This window comes from Eptatretus burgeri, chromosome 4, assembly GCF_056783735.1.
Source record: "Eptatretus burgeri isolate ZD-2024b chromosome 4, Ebu_testis_v1, whole genome shotgun sequence".
In the NCBI taxonomy this organism is placed as follows: Eukaryota; Metazoa; Chordata; class Myxini; order Myxiniformes; family Myxinidae; genus Eptatretus; species Eptatretus burgeri.
Genome location: NC_140964.1, coordinates 126,163,685 through 126,187,014, shown reverse-complemented (window position 1 = coordinate 126,187,014; position 23,330 = coordinate 126,163,685). Strand labels below are relative to the sequence as shown.

At 43.9% G+C, this 23,330-nt stretch overlaps 1 protein-coding gene across 8 annotated transcripts in view; it reads right to left on the bottom strand.

The window, feature by feature from the left end:
• LOC147029051 (zinc finger protein 362-like) overlaps nt 1-23,330 on the bottom strand; it is a 70,330-nt gene that overhangs the window by 7,700 nt on the left and 39,300 nt on the right. For 3 of the 8 annotated variants that reach the window (XM_085879961.1, XM_085879966.1, XM_085879962.1), the window contains 6 exons: nt 19,928-20,162; nt 19,181-19,303; nt 18,833-19,055; nt 6,449-6,496; nt 5,880-6,104; nt 5,161-5,239 (listed from right to left, as the gene is read on the bottom strand). In XM_085879961.1, coding sequence (XP_085736087.1) covers nt 5,161-5,239; nt 5,880-6,104; nt 6,449-6,496; nt 18,833-19,055; nt 19,181-19,303; nt 19,928-20,162 — 933 coding nt within the window. The remainder of the gene's footprint in view (nt 1-5,160; nt 5,240-5,879; nt 6,105-6,448; nt 6,497-18,832; nt 19,056-19,180; nt 19,304-19,927; nt 20,163-23,330) is intronic. The other 5 variants (XM_085879965.1, XM_085879967.1, XM_085879964.1 and 2 more) reach the window with 4 other exon arrangements.

Sequence of the window (23,330 nt, the reverse complement as noted above, 5' to 3'; positions counted from 1 at the left end):
TGCATCTTAAATTCGGAAGATTACGGTATATGTACAAAATATGACTGGAAATCATTTCTCAAACAATTTTACTAAACTAGTACGTGCCCATACGTGCGTGACCGTACGTGCAAAAAAAACAAAAAAATAAATAAACTTTCAAACCGCGAGCCAGAAACAACAACCACACAGGCCGTTCCTTCGCTCTCGCGTGCCCGTACGTGCGTGCCCGTACGTGCGTGCAAACCAAACAAAAAAAAAAACTTTCAAACCGCGAGCCAGAAACAACTACACAGGCCGTTCCTTCGCTCTCGCGTGCCCGTACGTGCAACCCCCCCCCCAAAAAAAAACAACAAAAAACTTTCAAACAACCACACAGGCCATTCCTTCGCTCTCGTAAACGACGACTGGATCGGGGCATTGTGTTGATCTATAAATCCACATAAGAAATCGAGAAATTATTAGAATACATTAAGTCATCATTATCCGGAAGTGGTGCGTGCCCGTACGGAATGTTCACATGCATTCCACGAATTATCGCTTGCATTGAAGTAACAACTGATGTGATACTTACACACAGAGTTAATTACAATCAAAATTAAAATCAAGTTTACCTCCCTGTCTTTGCTTGCCATGACATTCGCTGCCATTGACCATTTCCACTCCTACGCCACGGTAACTAAGGCACCGATCCCCATCGTAACCGGCACGGCCCGTGACGTCATCGTGGGCCGGCCGCGCACCAACCGACGCAGCCACGCCTACGCAGCAACGTGTCCTTTGATTGGTTGGTAAATAAATTGCCATAACTTGGGAAGCACTTGTCCGATTAATATCACATCCACAGGGCCCCAGCAATATATCTGGCAAGTTTCAATTAGATCGGACCAGTGGTTGTCGAGAAACAGCGGTCGCGCGCGCGCGCACGCGCGCACGCACGCACGCACGCACGCATGCACACACACACACACACACACACACACACACACACACACACACACACACACACACACACACACACACACACACTGCTGGAATTATAGATAGATGCAAAAGCAAGCAATCATGCAAACAATTAAATGTTTTTGTTTTTTGATTAAATGTTACATATGGCACCTATTAGTAGAAAAGTGTGTGAATTGCAGGAAAATTTTACACGCAAGGTGAAGTGAGCAAGTGGTTTCAACATGGGAGTGTTAAATGTCAAACGAAAAGCTGTTGAACAACAGCGCTACCTCATCAGCATTCATAATATGAATACGAGAGCAGCGCGGAGTGTCCAGTAATCATTGAGTCAATTTAGAAAGGCGAGGTAAACTGTCTGTTCCAAGTGTAGGAGGTTGGTGGTTCGAACTCCAGCCGAGTCATACCGAAGACTAACAAGAGTGCAAGTGAGCACAATATATGCCCGAACAAGAAGGTATATACAGAATTGTGCTACATGGAAAACAGCATCCTGGTTGCCATGGCAACCACTTTAGATGACGAACGCATGTCGCGACACACCGTTTCCACAGTCTGTACCTATGTACCAAATATGAAATGTGAAAGTTGAAAACTTTGGGAGTTAGAGTGCGGACAGGAACGGATGGAAAACAGCAACCACTTTAGATGACGAGCGTATGTCGCGACACACCGTCTCCACAGTCTGTACCTATGTACCAAATATGAAATGTGAAAGTTGAAAACTTTGGGAGTTAGAGTGCGGACAGGAACGGACGGACGGACAGACGACAGACAGACAGACAGAGACAGACAGACAGACAGACGACCGGTATCACATAATACGCCCCAATATATATATATATATATATATATATATATATATATATATATATATATATATATATATATATATATATATATATATATATATATATATATATATATATATATATCGGGCGTATAAAAATGGTACATGCTGCTTCCGTGTTTGACGTTCAGCATTTTTAAGGATAAGAGCACAGACAATCCCCGTCCCATACGTTGGCATCCTTGGGGAGGAGAAGATTCCTTCTTTGGAAATGCCCCACTGAGTGTGATGAGAAAGGCAGCACCATGGTTGTTGTGATGTGCCTGGTACCCAGAGTGCTCCAGGAAGTGACTGCACTTCCCATAAGCTCAGTACCTGTGTTGCATCAACATTGCATCAACGGCACAGCCTCCCCCCCCTTTCACCCCTTTCCCAAATTCTCCTGGTAAACGGTCATGGTGAGGGGATGTTAAACACGACAACATGACAGCAAGCCGTTAGCAGTCTTGACTCTGCACTCTGCCTATGTGTTCCTTCAATGACCAATTTGAGGACTTCATTCATTGCCTCTTTGAATCCTTCATCTTACTCCACTCTCTTCCAAAATCTCTTTCCCCACACCTCGCACACAATAATATCTCTCCCATCATTGTTTTCTCAATTTTGTCACTGTCCACTCCCTTCCACAAACATGACGCAGTCTGAGATACGATATGCAACGTTAAACGAATCAACACTTGAAAGTGACCTATCTTATGACACATCCAGGTTAAACACTGTAACATAAGATCTGCCACAATATACAGCTACGTCGCAATGAATGAACTTGACAGTGGTGTAACAGCACACGTCACATTTTAAACATAATCATGCATACCACTAACACAGTGGCAAGTGGTTTTCAAATGCAAGTCCAGCACCCTTGAAAATGAAGTCGTCGACAAAGAATAAAACCAGCATGATGACATCACAATGCAATTGTGTGAACACAAGAATCACATGATATTGATGTGGGCAAATAAGCAGGAATTCCGACATGAATTAAAACAAACTTCAAACTGCCAATAATTATCGGATAACTATCCTTTAGTATACTGTATTGGCAAAATATTATTTTTCAACTATTAAATAACAGACTTAAATTACCTTTCAGCATGGAATATATATATATATATATATATATATATATATATATATATATATATATATATATATATATATATATATATATATATATATATATATATATAAAACAGAGCGGTGTCTGTATGTCTGGTAACTACTTCTGAGACCCTTGGGCCGACCAACTCCAAATTTTCAGGGTATACTCAGGGCGTCCCCACTTCGGTTTTCCGTGAAATATTTTTCAAATAAATTTTCGAAAATTAGTTTTTTTTCGTTTTCTTATCGGTGTTATTATTTGGGTATTTCTCCATTGTGGTGGACCAGTGGGCCAAGGAGGGTATAGTATACCCACGAGTATACTATAGGGAAACAAGACATTCAAATGATCTCTTCCACACAAGAGGAAGCTGTTGCTTAGCCAACATTCACTGTTCTCTCCAAATTATTTCAAAAAACACAAAAACATTTTTAGCCACCCACTTTACATCATGGAAATACAATTTATCTGGGTGAACCAAGAACAACCTTACAAAAAGAAACGAAAAGAACAACAACAATTTCATGCATCAACAACAATTTAATAATAAAAACAACAAAAATTTAATGGCCCATTTACAGAACTGACATCCTTTTGCTGTAAGCAGATACAGTAGCCGACAAAAGTATTCACCCGACCAAGAATGCTACATTGAGATGAATTATGAATTATGTAGGAACAAATTTTCCAAATGAACTTTTTTATTCATAACTGAAGAGATCAAACGAAACACTGCTATATTTGAAGGAGGTTACATGTCAGGAAAAAAAACACGTACAAATCAAACTTCACTGGTTGTAAAAGTATTCAGCCCTTACGTCAGTACTTGGTGGAAGCACCTGTTGCAGCGATAACTGCTATGAGTCTTTGTGGGCAGGTCTTTACCAGCTTTGCACAGTGAGATGGTGAAATAGTTGCCCATTCTTTATGTAAAAATTGCTCAAGTTCTGCCAAGTTTGATGGGGATCATAAATTGACTGCAATCTTCAAGTCTTGCCATAAATGTTCCATTGGGGTCAAGTGAAGACTTTGACTGGGCCACTTAAGAACTTCTTCTTCTTCTTCTTCTTATTATTATTCAGCCACTCCAGTGGGTTTGCTTTGTGCTTCAGATCATTGTCCTGCTCAAATGTAATTCCCCGACCCAGTTTCAGATTCATGGTTAAATCAAGCAGGTTTTCATCAAGGATTCTCCTGTACTTTGCACCGGCCCTTCTCTCCTGACAAGCTGCCGGTCCCTTCTGATGAAAAGCAGCCCCATAACATGATGCTGCCACCACCATGCTTGACAGTAGGGATGGTGTTGACTGGGTGATGTGTAGTGTTTGGCTTGCTCCAGACGTAACTCTGAATTTAGACCACAAAGTTCAATTTTTGTCTCGTCACAAAATGTTTCTCCACATGCCTGCAGTATCATTAAAAAGCTTTTTCAGAAACTCCATATGAGCTTTAAGATGTCTTTTCTCAGTAATGGTTTCTTTCTTGTCACCTGTCCATGGAGGCCAGCTTCGTGAAGGGAACTGGATATTTTGATTGATGAACACTGACCCCCATCTCGGACAGAGCCTTGCAGATCTTTCAGTCATTGTTAGATTTACAGTGACATCTCAAACCGGTTTCCTGCATTCCTGGCGACTGAGTTTGGATGGGTGACCTTATCTGGATAGAGTCTGGGTGGTATGATATGTGTTCCACTTCTTATTGATGGATTTCACCGTACTCAAAAGGGTAATGAGTGACTTTGAAATCTTCTTGTAACCCTCTCCTGAACGGTGCTTCTCCACCACTTTATGTCTGACTTCATTGGAAAGCTCCTTGGTCTTCATGTTTGCCTTGATGGTTGACCAAGTGAGTTTCACCTTAAAACTCCTTAGATAATTGGGGGAGTTTAATTTTTAAGTTAAACTACTGATTACATTCAGGTCAAACCTACTGCACTTATTTTGGAACCTTTCAAACAAATAATTTGCTCCTGAAGTGATTTAGGGTTAATTAGGTAAAGGGGTTGAATACTTATGCAACTAAGAAGCATCTGATTTTTACTCTGTTAATGGAACTTATTTACATTTAATCTGAATTTTTTTTAAATTTACATGGAGTAGTTTGTGAAGACTTTATATGTTGAGTTTTGATTTGAAAGCATCATGAAATAAGCTCAGGTGGCATTACAATGAGAAAACTTTGAAGGGGGGTGAATACTTTTTCTGGCCACTGTAACATTTAAGAAATGTGAGAACTTTCAGATCACTTGGTAGACATGACCCACCTGAAGGTTTGACAGCTGTGTGAATGCTTTCTCACAACCGGGATGAGCGCACTTGTATGGACGGTCTCCGGTGTGTATCCTACGATGGTAGAAGCGACAATGATGTGAACTATGGAGATAGTTAAACAAGATCACATGAAAACAAGTTAAAAGTGGTGTGGAAGACAAAGAGCAGCAAAATGACCACTGTCAACTTGGTGATGGAGAACAAAAAAGGAAATAAACTACAGTAGCAGTTGGTAGAGTGCAAACCTCCACCAGGTTGAACAGTTTACGATTTGTAGTCCACTGAAAGGCCGGATCTGCATCCGGACCATTACCAAAAATCTAATCGGCATTTTCTTGTCACCTACCCAAGTCATCCACCGAGTTTTGTCATAATCCGTCCACAACATTTTGAAGCATCGTGATACTGAATATATCGTTTGGGCCCCATCTCTCAGTGGTGAAGAGTCACTTTAAAAATTAATAAAAATGCTCAAATCCGGATCTGGATCTTCAACAAATCCAATCAATTCGTCTGTCACACACCCAACCTGTCCATCAAATCTGTCCATAACGTTTTGAGACATCCCACTCACAGACAAACAAATGGACAGACAGACAGGGGTGAAAACCTTACCTCCGTCCACCCTCGGTGGCGGAGGTAATAAGTAAAAATACACGTAAAGAAAACCTCTGACACTTATAAATGTAATGACTATTCAACTATGTTTCACCTGGTGTGTTGCTGCAAGTGAGAGAGCTGCCTAAAAGCCTTCTCACAGTAGGAGCAGTGGTACGGGCGCACGCCCGAGTGGATACGCAGGTGCTGAGCCAGGTATGACGCATTGGCGAAAGACTTTGAGCAATGCGGGCATTTGTGTGGCTTGCCTTCTGTGTGGGACTTTGCATGCGTCTGCATCTCAGACTTACTGAAGAAGGTGAGCGGGCAGAGTTTGCATCTATTGTAGAATTTGAAAAAAGAAAGAAAAGAGCAAAGCTTTGTTTCATTAAAAATAACAGTAGGACCGGTACAAAATACTTCCCACAAAAGTCATGACAACCTTAACGCTGTATTTTCAGCATTCAGAGCACACCAAGGAAGATGCAAGCAAGCACAAAAAAAATTGCAATTGCAAAGCACAGAGACGCCTCTCGTCATGATCACCTGTTCTTTCGACCACACCAAACAAAATAACGGAATGGTAGATGAGAGAAATGTAAAACAACTTTTCAAAACTTGCATGCTGCATGAAAGTGCAGTTGAAAAGTCGAACAAACAACAGCGACTGGAGGGCGTGCTTACTTTGTGTCCGCGCCCCCTCCCTCGTCCAGAGAGCCAAACGAACTAAAACTGAAACCAAACAAGAATGTCGTTAATATCCTAATTTGACTGCATGACATTTTTCTCTTTGGGGTTTTTGCTAAACACCCACAACCCCACCAATAATGTAATGTAATTGCTGCACCAATGATGCAAGTTTTGAAAAGAAATTACTTGGAATGACAAAATGGCTCCATGAAGTGGTGAACAGAGAAAGGATCAGTGTTGAGCCCTTCCTCCATATTTCAGTGTTTATTTTTCTCCTTTTTACCTGCAATACGCTATCTGGTTGTATAATTAATTAATTAATCATCGATACCATGAGAGACATTCACACAAGTAAAGAACAATATTTACAAAAGGAAATAAAAAATAGCGCGTGAGCAATTCAAGATAGCAACATGAAAAGTGTTTAAAGTAATTTACAAACTCGACGTCATCTACTCCTACATGATATACAACAATGCAAACCTTGCTCGTATTTTGTTTTCAAAAACGCATAAAGGTGCTTTATATGCAGGGTGTCTCAATAAAACATACACAGACTTAAATATTTCAGAAAAGTTGATTAAACAGGGGGGAGAGAGAGAGAGAGAGAGAGAGAGAGAGAGAGAGAGAGAGAGAGAGAGAGAGAGAGAGAGAGAGAGAGAGAGAGAGAGAGAGAGAGAGAGAGAGAGAGAGAGAGAGAGCTAGAGAGAGAGAGAGAGAGAGAGAGAGAGAGAGCTAGAGAGAGAGAGAGCTAGAGAGAGAGAGAGAGAGCTAGAGAGAGAGAGAGAGAGCTAGAGAGAGAGAGAGCTAGAGAGCTGAGAGAGAGCTAGAGAGAGAGAGAGAGCTAGAGAGAGAGAGCTAGAGAGCTAGAGAGCTAGAGAGCTAGAGAGCTAGAGAGCTAGAGAGCTAGAGAGCTAGAGAGCTAGAGAGCTAGAGAGCTAGAGAGCTAGAGAGCTAGAGAGCTAGAGAGCTAGAGAGCTAGAGAGAGAGAGAGAGAGAGAGAGAGAGAGAGAGAGAGAGAGAGAGAGAGAGAGAGAGAGAGAGAGAGAGAGAGAGAGGCGATGGCGAGTGAAACTGATGCCTAATGGATGGCGGTAGCGCGTGATGGCCCGTTCTTCACTGCACGGCCCGCGAGCCACTGGCGGCCCTTGGTGGCCTAAAGTGCGGCCCCTGACATGCGGCCGATAGTACACAAATGTGGAAACACCCCATCATAATCCGCCATAAATGCTATTGAGTTGACCCAATGGTTTCAAATGAGTGTTACAACATGAAGCATAAAAGTAACATCACTTTATCGGGATATGGTTGCAGTATGCAAACAATTACGCTTGCAGCCCAGTTAACCACAACAAAGTAGAGTATGTGGAGGCGGGGCCTAATAGCAGCCATTATGGAGTCCTGCAGACAGTGTGGCAGCTCTCACACTGATGTCTTTCGGCAAAAGTTCCCCCCCCCCTTAAACAATAGTGAAGATCACTGGCATGATGGAATGATTGCACGTCATCAGTCAGCCGTCTGTTACCCGTAAGGCAGTACAAAATGACAGGATATTATAGTTTTCGATAAAGTCTGTACACATTTTATTGAGACACCATTTATATTAAATTGCAGCACAGGAAAAATCACTGTACTTTTACATCAAGGACAAGGCTATTAGACAATGGACAAACCAACACAGCATATGGGACTTTATTGAACCTGGGCTCCCTCAGGTTTAAACTTTAACCCAAGACCCGAAGAGCTTGTGAAATAAATCGTCGCCCAAGTAAGATTACAACCTCTTTTTCAATAGTTGTAAGCAAATTAAAGATAGTTCTAAAGTAGAATTTGAGTGTAAACAACCCGATTATGGTGGCAGGTATCGTGGCAAAGACAATAGACTGGCATATGAAGGTTTATGAGTAAAAATTGTTGCATTCAAGTGCATTGAAGTACCTGAAGCCAAATATTTTGAAAACCGAGCTAACCTCAGGAGAATTATCAATAAAAGCCCAGCTGGCTCTATAATTACCTATAGGGCAGGTTAATCTACAATCTACATGCCCCTTCTGTTCTGGCCAACAATTGATGCCAGTGCACTCTGTGGTTAACTCTTAATGATCTTAGGACCGATAATGTAATGGATTGACAATGAAATGCTACCTATGAAAAAGGAAGGGTCTTAAAAAGAAAAAGTTCCCCTCATGGAAAACAAAATACAAGATTGATCATGGACATTGCATAGACCATAAACATTATTCGGTTTCACGCACACACAAACGGAAGAATCAGTTAAAAAATGTCTGGCAGGATAGCCAAGAGGTATGCATTCATCTCTGAGCTGTCCAGCCTGAGTTTGAATGTTGTCCTCGGTATAAACTATCATCCTGGTGTTTTGCAGGCAGGGCGATTCATCAATATCTGTGCTGTCCCTCGGATGGGTGAACTGGATGACCCATCTGGTGGCATAAGTTGTTGGACGTTAAAGATCCCACTGTGTCCTTATAAATTCCCAAATTACAAATTCCTGCTCTAACCTACAGCGGGCACTGTATCGGTGGCACTGCCATACCGCCGGCAAAAGCTTCTGGTTCTCGGTCTGTTACACCTGGACGTTTGGATCGGCAGTTCCTCCTTCCAGTTGAAAGCTAAGTTTTCAGGACTAGATCCATTGTGTCTTTCTGTTTTTCACCTCTCTGTTGCTGTTTGGGTGTTTCATGCAATTTTCCATGTTAACTGAACCTTGTTGTGCTGTATTGTCGAATTTTTCTCCAGGTCAGTCCCAGTTGCCTCGGTCTTCGTGAGCCGGCGTGCCAATTCTATCTTTGCTCTGACGACACGTGCCTCATTCCACTTCTTTTCTCCCTAGTATTGTCCTTCCAGCCTCCGAAGCTTCATCCTATTCATTCTCCTTGCAAAACAAAAAACAATTTCACTCAAAAAAATCACAACAATCTCCCTTTACTTTCTAGACTTCATTATTTATCCCTTCCTTTTTACAATATCTCCAAACTGAATCTTCATTGAATTAAAGGCTTCTTCCTTCAAAAGCTTTTAAATGCATGAAAATAAAAGCTCTTTAAAAGCTCCACTTTCCTTATTTCTCCATCAGGAACACTCAACATGTTGGTTTTTTTTTATCTATTCCTCACAAAAAAATATTTTTCAAAGCTGTCTCACTCCAAAATTCTTGCTCAATCAACCCTTCTCTGTACCTACAGCCTTCAACAATCATTCTTTCCACCCCTCCTATGAGGTATGTCTCCAAATATCCACATTGGGATTTTTGAGAAGTTTAGTTTGCAGACGTTGCCTGCTAACAATCAATTCCCATTCACGTCTTCCAAAGGTGTCAAAACCCCCGCCTCACATCTCCGAAATGCCCACATCCTTCAAACCCCACCCCTTCTACATGTCTCCCTCTTCAGCACTCCTTCACTTCACGTCCCCCTCTTTCTGCACCTCCCTACCCCTCAAAGATACTTGCTCACTCACCCTGGCCCCTCCAATCTTCCACCTCCCCCCTCTTCCTACACTCTCAGCTTCCCTCTCCACGCACCCCTCTCAGCTTCCTCCTCATCCAAACCCCTCTCAGTTTCCCCCTCACCGTGTCCCCTCTCAGCTTCCTCTTAGTCCCGCCATCTCTCAAATTCCCCCTCGTTCCGCCCCTTCTCAATTCCCCATCATCCCGCCCCCTAAAAACTTCCTACCTGCACCGCACCATCCCTGCTCCCCCCCCCACACCATACCCTCCCAGCTTCCCCCTACCGCACCCTCCCAGACCACACCCTCCCAAGTTACATCCCGCTCCCTCCCAGCTTCTTCCGAACCTGACTCCTTTCCTTGCTACTTTTCACATTCCTGCACTCTGCCAACAATGCCGCCTCCCATCTCTAACTGTGTGGACCTCAGATATCTAAAGCCTCCACTCTAACCTTACATCTCTGAATCCCCTCTGCTTCTACCTCTTGCTTGTCTGTGTTGTACCGTACTCCAAACAGTGACGACTCCATCTACATCTCTTTCAGGCAATATGGGCAAACTTTTAACCACTCATCCCAACTCCCTCTTCCTCATATGTGGTGATTTCAATCATCACCTGGGTGTTGGTACCTCTCTCACCAGCCATGGCACTTCAGCAAAGGACTTCTACGACTCCATCTGTGAACTTTCCAACTCAGATTTCTCCCAATAGCAAATGCTCCTTTCTGGACTTGGTGATAACCAACTTCCCCGCAAATGCCTCCTGCTCTTCCTCTGCTCCAATGCTTGTGAGTCAAGTTTTATTTTTTTTGTAAACAGAATCGAGGCGCGTGGAAGAGCTATTACGAATACACTCAACGGATCAGGATGGAACAGGACAAAAGGAGAGAGAGAGAGAGAGAGAGAGAGAGAGAGAGAGAGAGAGAGAGAGAGAGAGAGAGAGAGAGAGAGAGAGAGAGAGAGAGAGAGAGAGAGAGAGAGAGAGAGAGAGAGAGAGAGAGAGAGAGAGAGAGAGAGAGAGAGAGAGAGAGAGAGAGAGAGAGAGAGAGAGAGAGATTGGGAGAGAGATTGGGAGAGAGATTGGGAGAGAGATTGGGAGAGAGATTGGGAGAGAGATTGGGAGAGAGATTGGGAAACCGCAGGGCCGAAGGCCAAGACAGAGCGAGGTGGACAAAAAATGAGTGTGGGGGGGGGGAATGGGGTGCATAAGAGGATGCATGGAGTGGACAAGATGGATAGAGAAGGAAACTCTCAGGAGGGAAAACTGGAAATTTGGAAGGAGGAGCGATTGGGGCAAGGGGGTTAACGAGGGTCGAAAATATCATGCTTTTGGTTTGAGGACGATCTGAGATGGTGGTGAACAGCTGTCTTGAAGACCTGGAGGGAAGAATGACATTGAAGAGGATGTGGAAGTTGGTTCTGATCATGGATTTAGGTAGTTTCACCAGAATGGCATTAATGGTGGATCATGTGTGACTGGCAGAAACCTGGGGAGGGAGGGGGAAGGGGCACAAAGCACAAAAAGAGCAGAGGATGCAAGACCAGAAAGGAGGTGGTAGAAGACAGACAGACCATCAAGCTGTCTACAATGGCAAAGTTAAACACATCGACTCAGCTTCATTGCGGGAGATTCCAACAATCTGAAAGGCCTTGGTTTCTAAGGTGTCAAGTTGAGCAAGATGAAAGGCAGAGCCAGCCAAGAGGGAGGAGCGGTACTCCATCAGACATAGGCAGAGAGTTTGGAGAGTACTCCAGCATGCCAGACTGTATCAAAAGCACAAGACATGTCCAGAGAGATGGCCTTGATCTCATGTCTGACATTGAGGGCCTCCATCCATTGTTGGGTGGGTAGAAGCAGCAAGTCTAAGTGGCGTGAGTTGGTCTCAGTCCGAACTTATGATCTGAGATGAGGTTGTTGGAAAAGAGGAAGGATTTTATGTCAACTGCGATGATGGATTCCATGACCTTGCTGACGATTCGAAGGAAGTGCCAAGATCTGTTGTGAAGGTCATCAATTTTTGCACCTTATGTAATGCAGTAATTATGGCTGACCTTCAAGCAGATGTAAGGTGACCAAACGCAAATGCGAAGGTGAAAAGTGCGGAGAGAGGATGTGCATTAGCAGCAAAGCAGGTTTTTTTTGAACACATGAGCTGATGCCGTCTGGTCCAGTGGCAGAGTCAGAGGAGAGGTTTGAAGGAACCTTCTCAACGTTCTCAGGTGCAAAAGAAACAGAGTTCAGGAGCAGTTGGGTACAACAGGGAGGGATGGGTACCGAGAGTGAGGAGTTGGAGAGACAACATTTGAAAGCAAACAGAATAGAGGCATTCAGCCTTCTTACGTGCGAAGTTGGCTGTGATGCCATTTGAACAGAGGGAAGGGATGGAAGGGGAACATACTCCAGAGACAGACTTAACAAGACACCACCAGGTTGTAGATTTGAGAGACAAGTTTGAAAGTTCATTTTTGAGGTTGGACAGATGTTGTTTTCTGGCTTTCCTGAGGGTAGACACACTTGCTACGGAGTTTTGGGAATGCACTGTGATTGCCTTCAGTCGAATTAGCCTTCCAGGAAGAGAAGGAAAGTTGTTTCAGAGCATCTGCCTCACCACAGGATTCAGTGTACCATGGGTGGGAATAGGGGTAGGATAAGTAAAGATTAAATGGGATGAATCTGTGCATGGGAGAGAGAGCAGGATTCTGTGGAATAATTCCCAGGTTGCGTTAACATCAGTAACGTAGTAGCAGTAACGTAGCAGTAGGGGGGGGGGGATTGGAGAGGAAACAGTAGAAGACACAAAGACCATCGACCTGCCTGTAGTGAGAGAGTGAGAGGCCCAAAGACTCGGCCTCTTCGTGGGAGATGCCAATGATCCGAAATGCCTTGGTTTCCACAGCGTGAAGCCGAGAAAGGTGGGAGGCAGCTGCACCAGCCCAGAGGGGAGAGCAGTACTCCATCAGGCTGCAGACAAAAGCTTTGTATGTGGACAGAAGCTCAAGTTGGCTGAGGAAGGACTTTGCACGACAGAGGATTCCCAGTCGGTGACTGGCTTTGGAGGCGAGGTTGGAAATGTGGCTTTCCCAGGAAAGATCATGGGAGATTGTGAGACCCAGAAGCTTGAATGAAAGGACTTCTTCCAGAGGATTGTTGAGAAAGTAGGTGGGGTGCGGGGGGGGGTGGATTCCAAACGCTCCTTTCGGGGAGACATAGTGAGAGTGTGAGATTTTTCCGGATTGAAAGAGATGTTCCACGTGTTGGACCAGTTTGTGATTTTACCCAGATCTGCAGTGAGCGAAGAAGCTGCCGCTTGCCGGTCGGAGGGATGACAGATAGTACGGCAGAGGGTGGAGTCATCAGCAAAGAGATAAAGAGGATTTTCCAGAGAGTCAGAGAGATCGTTGATGAAAACCAGAAAAAGTACAGGGCCCAGAACGTTGCCTTGAGAAACTCCAGCCTGGACAGGAAGAGGGGATGAAAGAACTCCATTTAGGACCACACGTTGACTGCGACAGGAGAGGAAGTTTGCGAGCCGTGAGTGGAGATGGCATTGGATGCCATAGGAAGAGAGTTTGGTGAGCAAGACAGGGTGCCAGACCGTGTCAAAGCACGTGATATGTCGAGGGATATGGGTCTGATTTCATGTCTGGCATTGAGTACCTCCATCCATTGTTGGTAGAGCAGAAGCAGCATATCCAAGGTAGAGTGACCTGGTCTGAAACCAAATTAATGATCGGAAATCAAGCCATTGGAGAAGCGGAAGGATTTAATGTCTGAAGCAATGATGAATTCCATAACCTTGCTGATGATTGGGAGAAGGCTGATTGGTCTGTGGTTGTAGAGATCTGTTTTTGCACCTTTTGTATGCAGGGCAGTAATGTTTGCTGATTCCCAAGTCGATGGCGGATGACTTTGAGCAAATGAGAGGGTGAATAGAACGGAGAGAGGGTGAGCAAGAGCAGAGGAGCATGTCTTTAGGACACGTGGGCTGATGCCGTCTGGACCAGTTGCAGAATCTGAGTCAACGTTTGACAGCAAGCTCTCCACCTTGGCAGGAGAAAAGGACACAGAGTCCAGGGACAGTTGGGTGTGACTGGGTAAGGTGGGTAGAGAAAGCGATGGGTTTTGGACACAAGATTTTGATGCAAACATCGAGTTTAGGCATTCAGCCTTTTTACGTGCGGTATCAGCAGTGCGGCCATTTGAGGTAAGGGAGGGGATGGAGGGGGAACATACACCAGAAACAGATTTGATTAAATGCCAACAGGATTTGGAGGAGGGAGAGAGGTTTGACAGTTCAGACTTGAGATGAGAAAGATGTTGTTTTCTGGCTCTCCCGAGGATAGATACACATTTGTCCTGAACTTTATGGAAGGAACTGAGATTACCCTCAGTTGGGTTTGCTTTCCATGAGGTAAAGGCAAGTCGTTTCAGGACAACTGCCTCGCCACAAGCTTCAGTGAGCCATGGCCGGGGGAAGTGTAGGACTACTGAAGACAAGAGGGGATAGAGCAAAACCATGTGCATGAGAGAGAGCAAGTTTCTTTGAAAAAATTCCCAATCGAGGTGATGTTGGAGAAAGTAGCGATAGGAGACCAGTCTAGAAGTTTGATGACTGCTTGGAGACCCTGCCAGTCGGCTCGAGTGAAATTCCAGATTCGATGGCACTTAAGGCCCCGTCACACCTTGACGATTTAGCCAGCGTATGCCTGGCGTATGCAAAATTTGGCTAAAACGCTGGCACACGTCAAATACGTTATGGGTAAGTTTGTATACATTAAGAGCACGCTGGCATACGTCGTAATACGCCGAGGTGTTAGACAAATTTTCCATGCTTGAAATTTTTCAATGTATGCCAGCGTACGACGCACACGTTCCGCATAATGCTGGCCATAAGTTGTAGGCACGCTACGCGATCGTTGACACACGTCGACACACGTTACTTGTAAGTTACTTATAAGTCGAAACACGTCGAGGTAATGTTTAGCGTACCCGAAACTTATTTCTAACCTATGAGTAACGTGTTGTTGGCACGTTACGTGATCGTTGACACACGTCGACACACATTTCTTGAAAGTTACTCATAAGTCGAAACACGTCAATGTAATGGTTAGTGTCAGTGTTCCAGACTCCCTGGTTTTTTTTGGGGTTTTTTTTTTTTTTTCGTCGGTATGACGGTGATGTTAACACTTCGATTTCTAGTGCGGTTATAATATAATATAATTAATAGGCTGCCGCTCAACGATTTAAATCATAACCGCACTAGAAATCGAAGTGTCAACATCATCGTCATACCGAAGAAAAAAAAAAATAAAAAAACAGGGAGTCTGGAACACTGACGCTAACCATTACCTTGACGTGTTTAAACTTATGAGTAACATACAAGTAACGTATGTCGAAATGTGTCAACGATCACGTGGCGTGCCTACAACTTATGCCAGCGTATGCGGAATGTGTCATACGTCAAGTACGTCGAGAAATTTTCAACATGCTGAAAATTTCTCGACGTACTCGGCGTATGACGACGTATGCCAGCATGCTATTAATGTATACAAAACTTACCCATAACGTATTCGACGTGTGCCAGCTTGGTTCGGCAATTTTTCATACGTCGGCATACGCTGGCTAAAACGTCAAGGTGTGACAGCGGCTTCACACTTCGATGTCTAGTGCGGTTATGATTTGAATCGTCGAGCCACAGCCTATGAATAGCCTACGCCACGTGACCGTCGGCGATACGCTGCCGCGCTATGCATAAGTTAGACTATCGTTGGGCATAGGTTGTGAACGGGACAACACGCTCAGCATTCGTTGGTATAAGTTATCTCCTGTATATGTGATTAAAACGTTCTGTGTACGTTACTAATACGTTATGCATACGTCCAACACGTTATTATACACCCAAAACTTAAAAAAAACATCGATAGTTCAGCGTACACCAGCGTTTTTCATACATTTTGAGACCTTGTCATACGCTGGCTAAAACGTCAAGGAGTGACAGGGCCTTTAGGTGGTTCTCCAATAACAGCCAGAGATGTCCACTTTGACAAGCACGTCAAAGAGATCTGTCTTGAGATCTGTCAGGCTAGAGTGGAAACCTCGGATGCTTGAGGTCCACACAGTTTGAGATTGGGTGGGGGGGGGGGGCAGGAGAGACAGTGGGGGGGTGCAGGAGAGGGGGGGTGGGGTGAGGGTTTGAGCGTGTGGGGTGCGGGTGAGGGTTTGAGTGTGTGGGGTGCAGGTGAGGGTTTGAGCGTGTGGGGTGCGGGTGAGGGTTTGAGTCTGTGAGGTGCGGGTGAGGTCTTGAGCGAGTGGGGTGCAGGTGAGGGCTTGAGCGTTTGGGGTGCGGGTGAGGGTTTGAGCGTGGGGTGCGGGTGAGGGTTTGAGCGTGTGGGGTGCGGGTGAGGGTTTGAGTGTGTGGGGTGCGGGTGAGTGTTTGAGCATGTGTAGTGTGGGTAAGAGTTTAAGCATGTGGGATGTGGTGGAAGGTTTGAGTGTGTGAGATGTGGTGGAAAATTTGGGTGTATCGGGTGCGTGGGAAGGCTTGAGTGTGGGGTACAGGGGAAGGATTGTGTATGCACTGGGTAGGGTATGGGTGAAGGTTTTTGAAGGTGGGGTGTGGTGGAAACATTTAGGGTGTGGGGTGAGTCAGAAGCATTGAGTGGGGTGAGGAGGAATGCAGAAAGTGGAGACATGAAGCTTTGAGGGTGTGGGTGGATGCTTTTTCTGATTCCAAATTCAAAACTTTGACAAACGGAGATAAAGACCATGGGATGGGCAATAAGATTGCATGTTAAATGCATGGAGAAACACAGCGCTGTATGAGCAAGGGTAAGGGGGGTCGGAGGTAGGAGGGTCGGGGGGGGCAGAGGTTGATGGACCAGGCACAAAGCAAACACCTCATAAAAATAATCCTTTTGAAGAAGAGACTCTCTCCAGCTATTCTCAGAAGACCACTTCAGTGCATGTCAGCCTGGCAGTTCACTCAAGCAGAATGGCAGGGAATGCAAGTAGCCATCTCACTTCAAGACTGGCCTCCTACATATACTACCCTTGATATGAACTCAGCCTGGGAATTCTTTCAATGAAACCTGCTCTTCTGCTCTTGCACATCTTTTCTGCCCTTTTCACCTGAGGTCATCTTCCATCTGCTTGGAAATCAGCGAACACCACCGCATTACAAAACGAGGTACAAAAACTGATTCCCTCAACTACAAACCTATCAGCTTACTTCCAATCATCAGCAAGATCAGGGAATCCATCGTCACAGCTGACATAAAATCTTTCCTTTTCTCCAACAACAATTCTCAGAATTCAGATCATCAATTCAGACTCAGACCAGGTCACTCTACCTTGGACATGCTGCTTCGACTCTCCCAACAATGGATAGAGATCCTTCATGTCAGACGTGAGGTCAGCCATCTCTCTAGACATATCTCGTGCTTTTGATACAGTCTGGCCTCCTGTCTTATTCTCCGTACTCTCTGCCTATGGCATCCAAGGCAAACTCCACACATGGCTTACTGACTTCCTCTATTCTCGTAGCCAACGTGTGGCAATCAACGGAATCCTTTCAAGTCCTCTCCCTGTTAAAGCTGGAGTCTCCCAAGGCAATGTTCTCAGCCCCATTCTATTCCTAATCTTCATCAATGATCTCTCTGACTGGAAAAATATCCCCTTTATATATTGACTGATGACTCCACCCTCTGCTGTAACATTCCTCATCCTCCATAATAGGGAGGGAGCAGCCCCTTCCCTCTCTTCAGGCCTTGATAAAATCACAAACTGCTCAAACACTTAGAAAATGGATTTCAATCATGACAAATCTCTATCTCTCTCTCTCTCAACCCCTCCTCTTGAAGAAGTTGTCACTCAAAATTTTGGGTCTCATGACCCACCATGATCTTTCTTGGGTAAGCCACATTTCAAAGTTGCCCTTCAAAGCCAGTCGTTGACTGGGCATCCTCCGTACAAAGTCCTTCCTTGGCACACCTGAACTCTTATCCACCTACAAGGCCTTCATCCGCAGCTTGATGGAGTACTGCCTGCTCTCCCTTCTGGGCTGGCGCCTCTGCCTCACACCTTGCTCAGCTTGACGTCGTGGAAACCAAGGCCTTCAAAGATCAATGCCTAATCCAAGGAACCAAGGCCTAAGAACCCACGATGAAGCTGAGTCCATGGGCCTATCACTTTCAGATTGCACACAGGTCAGTGGTCTGTCTTCTATCACCTCCTTTCTAGTTTTGCACCCTCTGCTCTTTCGGGACTTTGTTCCCTCCAGGTTTCTGTTGGGCGCACGCAGACCACAATCAACCCCCTTCTGGTGAAACTACCTAAATCCAGAATCAATGCTTCTCTCCACTCATTCATTCCTCTTTTTCCCCATCTGTGGAACAAACTTCCACACTCTCAAAGATGTCCACCAACATCTCAGATCACTTTTCATCTATAACCACGATCATTTCTAGACCTGTGAACCCCTTCCTCCCCTCCCACCCCCGCATCCCCTCCGAAGTCCACATTTTTTTCCAAATTTCCCCTTTTTCCTTCCTGAGAGCTTGCTTATGTATCCATCTTGTCCACACCATGCATTTGCCCTTCACCCTCATTCTTCTCCAAATCCAAATTTGTCCAAGTCCCCAACTATTTCCTCGCTCAACTCCGCTGTTGTGTTTCCCCCTCTCTTTCTACTGATCTTTTTGGTCCATTACATCCTGATCCGTTCCCTGTTATCGCCCTCCACAAGGCTTGACTTTGTATACAAAAAAAATGATGCTACTGGCAGCCATGTGCTGCATATGAAAAAAAGATAATAAAAATAATAATGAAGGTGGTTGTCATAAAACAGAAAAATCACCTCAAAATCAGGTGAACACTTAACAGTGCTGGTTGGATTATAAGCATAGTTTACTCACTTGTACGATTTTCCATCTTTACAGCCGTCAGAACCCGAAGCAAGAATTGGGTATGGAACAACGAGAACAGGCTGCGATGTTGATGTTCCAATGCTGCCTGATCCATCTATGCCCAAGGCCTTGCTCCGACGACGTCCCCTATCTCCATGCTTCATTCCTGCAGGCTTTGAAGCTCCAGCCATGGCAGGGATAGAGTCGAGAGAATTCATACTGATGCCCAGGCCTGAGAAAAGGCAGCACACGCGGAAGATGTTTCAATCTAAAAGTTTAGATGATGACACTATAGGCGTACGCCCAAGTTGATCAACTAAAAGAATACATCTGGGAAGGAATGGTGTTGTAAATTACCAGGCATCATGGGAAGAGGGTTGGAGCTATCCAGCCGTATTGGGCTATTGGTGTGTAGTGACCGAGAGATGCTGATTGAAGACTGAGATTCCATTCCACCAGGTAAAGGTGAACTCAAACCTGCTATTCAGTCAAAAATACAAAAAAAAAAAAAATCGGTATCACAAATTACAATGAGAAGCAAGGATATCTCATGGTAACATCACAATTACCAAAATAACTCTGCTTTGGACACAGTATCACATTTTCACAATCAATCGATTTTGCTCCACAGGACAGCCACGAAAGAGTCCGAGCTAATGCACAATGGACAAGACTTCGCTCAAGAAGTGATCGCCGAGTGTTTAGACCTCAAATCTGTCAACCATGCTGGAGCGTTTCGAGTTTTATCATCACATTGCTGGATATTACGTCTCCAAATGGAATATCAGGTGATGACATCAGTAAAAGTAATATTCTAGAATTTACAGCATGGAAAAATGTTACACTTCCAATGTTGCCAATCTCTATCCTCAAATAATGTGGATAAATTTCATGTTTCTTTCTGAATGACTTGTGTCCCCAGCTCAGAGTTGTAAATACAAGACACCCAAAAATGAAATGTTTTACCCCATCCCTGCTGAAGTCAGGACGCAATGAAATGACAAACGTCACACATACTACTGTTTAGCTACAAATGCTGATGAATTTCTGTGTCAAATCCAACAGGAACAACAGCACAAGCTTCCCCTTGGTTCTGAGTCGTACGCGAGGTGAGTCGAGCAGGTGGTCTCGCATGCAGAGCTACATTTGGTTTCTCACTGCTGTGACTTTGGCCCTGGCCCTGGTTCTGGTTGCCCTGGTGGTGTCCTGACTGGCCCAGTGGAGGGGTCGGTGGTGAAAGCTGTGCAAAAGATGCCAGTGGCTGTCCCAATGGCTGATGTCGAATCTTCTCAGCCATGAGCTGCTCCTTGATCTTGTTGATGAGGACAAGATTATCAATCTACGAGGAAGGAGGAAAAGGTGGAAAAAAACCCAACAACATAAACAGTTGAAGAATACCTATAACTTCACATAATTCACAGTCAAATCAAAACAAGACTGCATATTTAGTGTATGTTGTGTTATTGAATGTTAACAAAATACAGAACTTTCAGTGATGACGTTTCCGTTTTTTAAATTAAACAAAATACATTATTTAATTGATGAAAATGGTCTCTTAATTGCTTGGACGAACATGATCTGAAATCATCATTGCAATTCACATCGGGCCACACTCATAGTCGAGCCTGGGTTTGAATCCTGAACCACCTACAACGTGTCATCCTGGTGTCTCGTAGGGGCATATCAAAGTGCATGACATCCCTCAGATGGACCTTAAACTGGGCATCCAGTCTGCCAGTATAAATTGGTGGATGTTAAAGATTCTATGTTGTTCTTCGCGAAGAGTAGATGAGCCATCACCGGCACCATGAACAAAATACAAATTCCTGCTCCAATATACAGGAGGCATCAGCGGCACAGCCATGCTCCCCACAATGATGCAACAAGCAGCCACAGGCTGCATACCAAAGTAAAGAGTTCATAGAACACGATACCCCACGCAGTTTAAACTTCAGTTTAAAAAAAATAATGATTTTAACGATCATTAAAAAAAATAAATCAGAAAGTTTAGTGCTATTGAAATAGTCGAGAAGCAGGCCTGAACATCACCCTGAAACACCGCTCATTGAACCTTCATTTAAATTGAAGTACCGGTACTGCAAAATTGGAGGTTTTTCGAAGTATTATGACAGACGGTTTGTGTTCCACAGTCAATTCAAGTATATAAATCAATTTAAATAAAATAAAGATTGTAAAAGTCATATGAATAAATTAATTCCGGAATTTAGTGGCATTTTCTGCAGCGTCCATTACATCACCTTATCAAACACATGGCATTAACATTAGCTATCCGTGCCTGTCCGACAGTGGTACGTGTCCATTAGGACGTCCTTTAAAATAGTAAGTTTCCTGTTTGGAATGATTTTCAATTTTATTTTCCTGCCAGGCAGGCAGACAGTAAAAAATTCTCACTCCTCTCTGCGCATGCATGATCAGGATAAATTTAAATAAGTGGTGCCCCGATCACAAACCGACGATCATCCATTGATAAGGCAGACAGATGGACAGACAGACAGAGACATGAATCAATTGCTTAACCACGCTTTTTGCTTCGTGTGCATGGGTTAATGAATGAGTGCACATATATATATATATAGTGTCCCAAAAAATATATACAACTTTTAAAATGCTTCGTTTGATCCTATAAAAGCAGTAATTTTGTCACTTATGCTTCATTTCTTGTTGCAGAGACCCTGAAGTTTATTTTGATTCCAAGCAAGCGCCAGAAAAATGCCAAGACTGACCGTACAACAACAGACGAAAATTGTTGAACTTTGGCACCAGACGAAAAGTGTCATACAGGTGCAACGTCTTTACTCGAGACATTTCGGTATCCACTTGCACCATGCACCAAACTTTCGGACAATAAAGTGCACCATCGCAAAGTTTACCAATGTGGGAACCATCTGTGACCTTCACAAGGGTCACAGTGGTCGGAAGAGGACAGGTCATAGTGAAGAAAATGTGGAAATGGTGAGACAGGCGGTCGTTCAGAGTCCAAAAAAATCGATTGGACGACTTTCTGCCAAGACAAACATTCATAAGAGCACCGTTCAGAGGATCCTTCGCCAAGACATTCATGCCTTTCCATACAAAATTCAAACGGAAATGGTGCTTACTGATCAACAGAAACGCAAACGACTAGACTTTGCAAATTGGTTCTCAGGAAAGTTGGAGGAAGATGCAGACTTCCTCAAAAAATTCACATGACGGACGAATGCCATGCTCACTTGTCTGGGGAGGTAAACAAGCAAAACTTTTGGTACTGGGGAACTGAAAATCCTGGTAATGCATCAACTGAACTGGTGCCTCGATCTGTTCTCAAAGTCACCATGTGGGTGGCGGTTGGTTGGGATGGGATAATTGGGCCATACATGTTTGAAGATGACCAGGGACGCACTTGCATGGTAAACCAGAGGAACTATCGCGAAATGATTCAGGAATTCTATCTGCCTGAGCTACATACTCAGGCCCGTAGGAGAAACAACCTGATCCAGATGAGAACCCAGTGGTTCCAGCGGGATGGGGCACCGCCCCATACAGCCAGGGAAATAAGGCGTTTTCTCAACCAACATTTTGAGGGCCGCTTTATCTCCCTCTACGAAGACATTGAGTGGCCACCGTATTCCCCTGACCTTACTCCTCCAGACTTCTTCTTGTGGTGGTATCTCAAGGACAGGATCTATGGAAACCCTTGGCCTCAGACTCTTGATCAGCTGAAGGAAAACATCCACCAAGAAATCCAGAACATTCCTCAGGAAACGTTTCCCAAAGTGATGGAGAACATGACAACGCGTTTGCAGGTGATCGGACAACGTGACGCCGAAGTCGAACATGTGGTCTCAAAGAAAACGACGATTCTATACCAAAATTTAAATTTTGGTGGCAATTTTGACATTGGTCCAATAAACTTCAACCTTTCAGCTTTCTATCCAGCCATATATCTTTTTTTAAAATATATGTTATGACCATCCTCTTTGCAGTTGAAAAGTTGTATATTTTTTTTGGGACACCATGTATGTATATATATATATATATATATATATATATATATATATATATATATATATATATATATATATATATATATATATATATATATATATATAAAGTTGTATTTGATTATAGTAGTGCTTGGACCATTAATCGATAAGAGGAAAAATCTAAAGTTCATTTCGGCTTGAAAGGTGAAACATTCTCAGGAAGGCTATTCCAAGTTTCTTATTAAATAAAACATTTTGATTACGTATTGCAGAGACAACTTTCATTTTGAGTTTTCACCACTGAGGAAACAATCATTCACAAAAACAACATATTATGTTATCGCACCCAAATTGAATCTCGAGTATGTTGATATCTCTCAAACAGCACATCTAATTCTCAGCTTACAAGTTTCATATGTTATCTCATTCTTTAGCATCTCCTTACTCTGGTCTCCCCCAACACCTTCCCAGTTTTTCACTTCCTCAATTGACATCCACCCTCATTTTTTCTGTGCATGAGAATG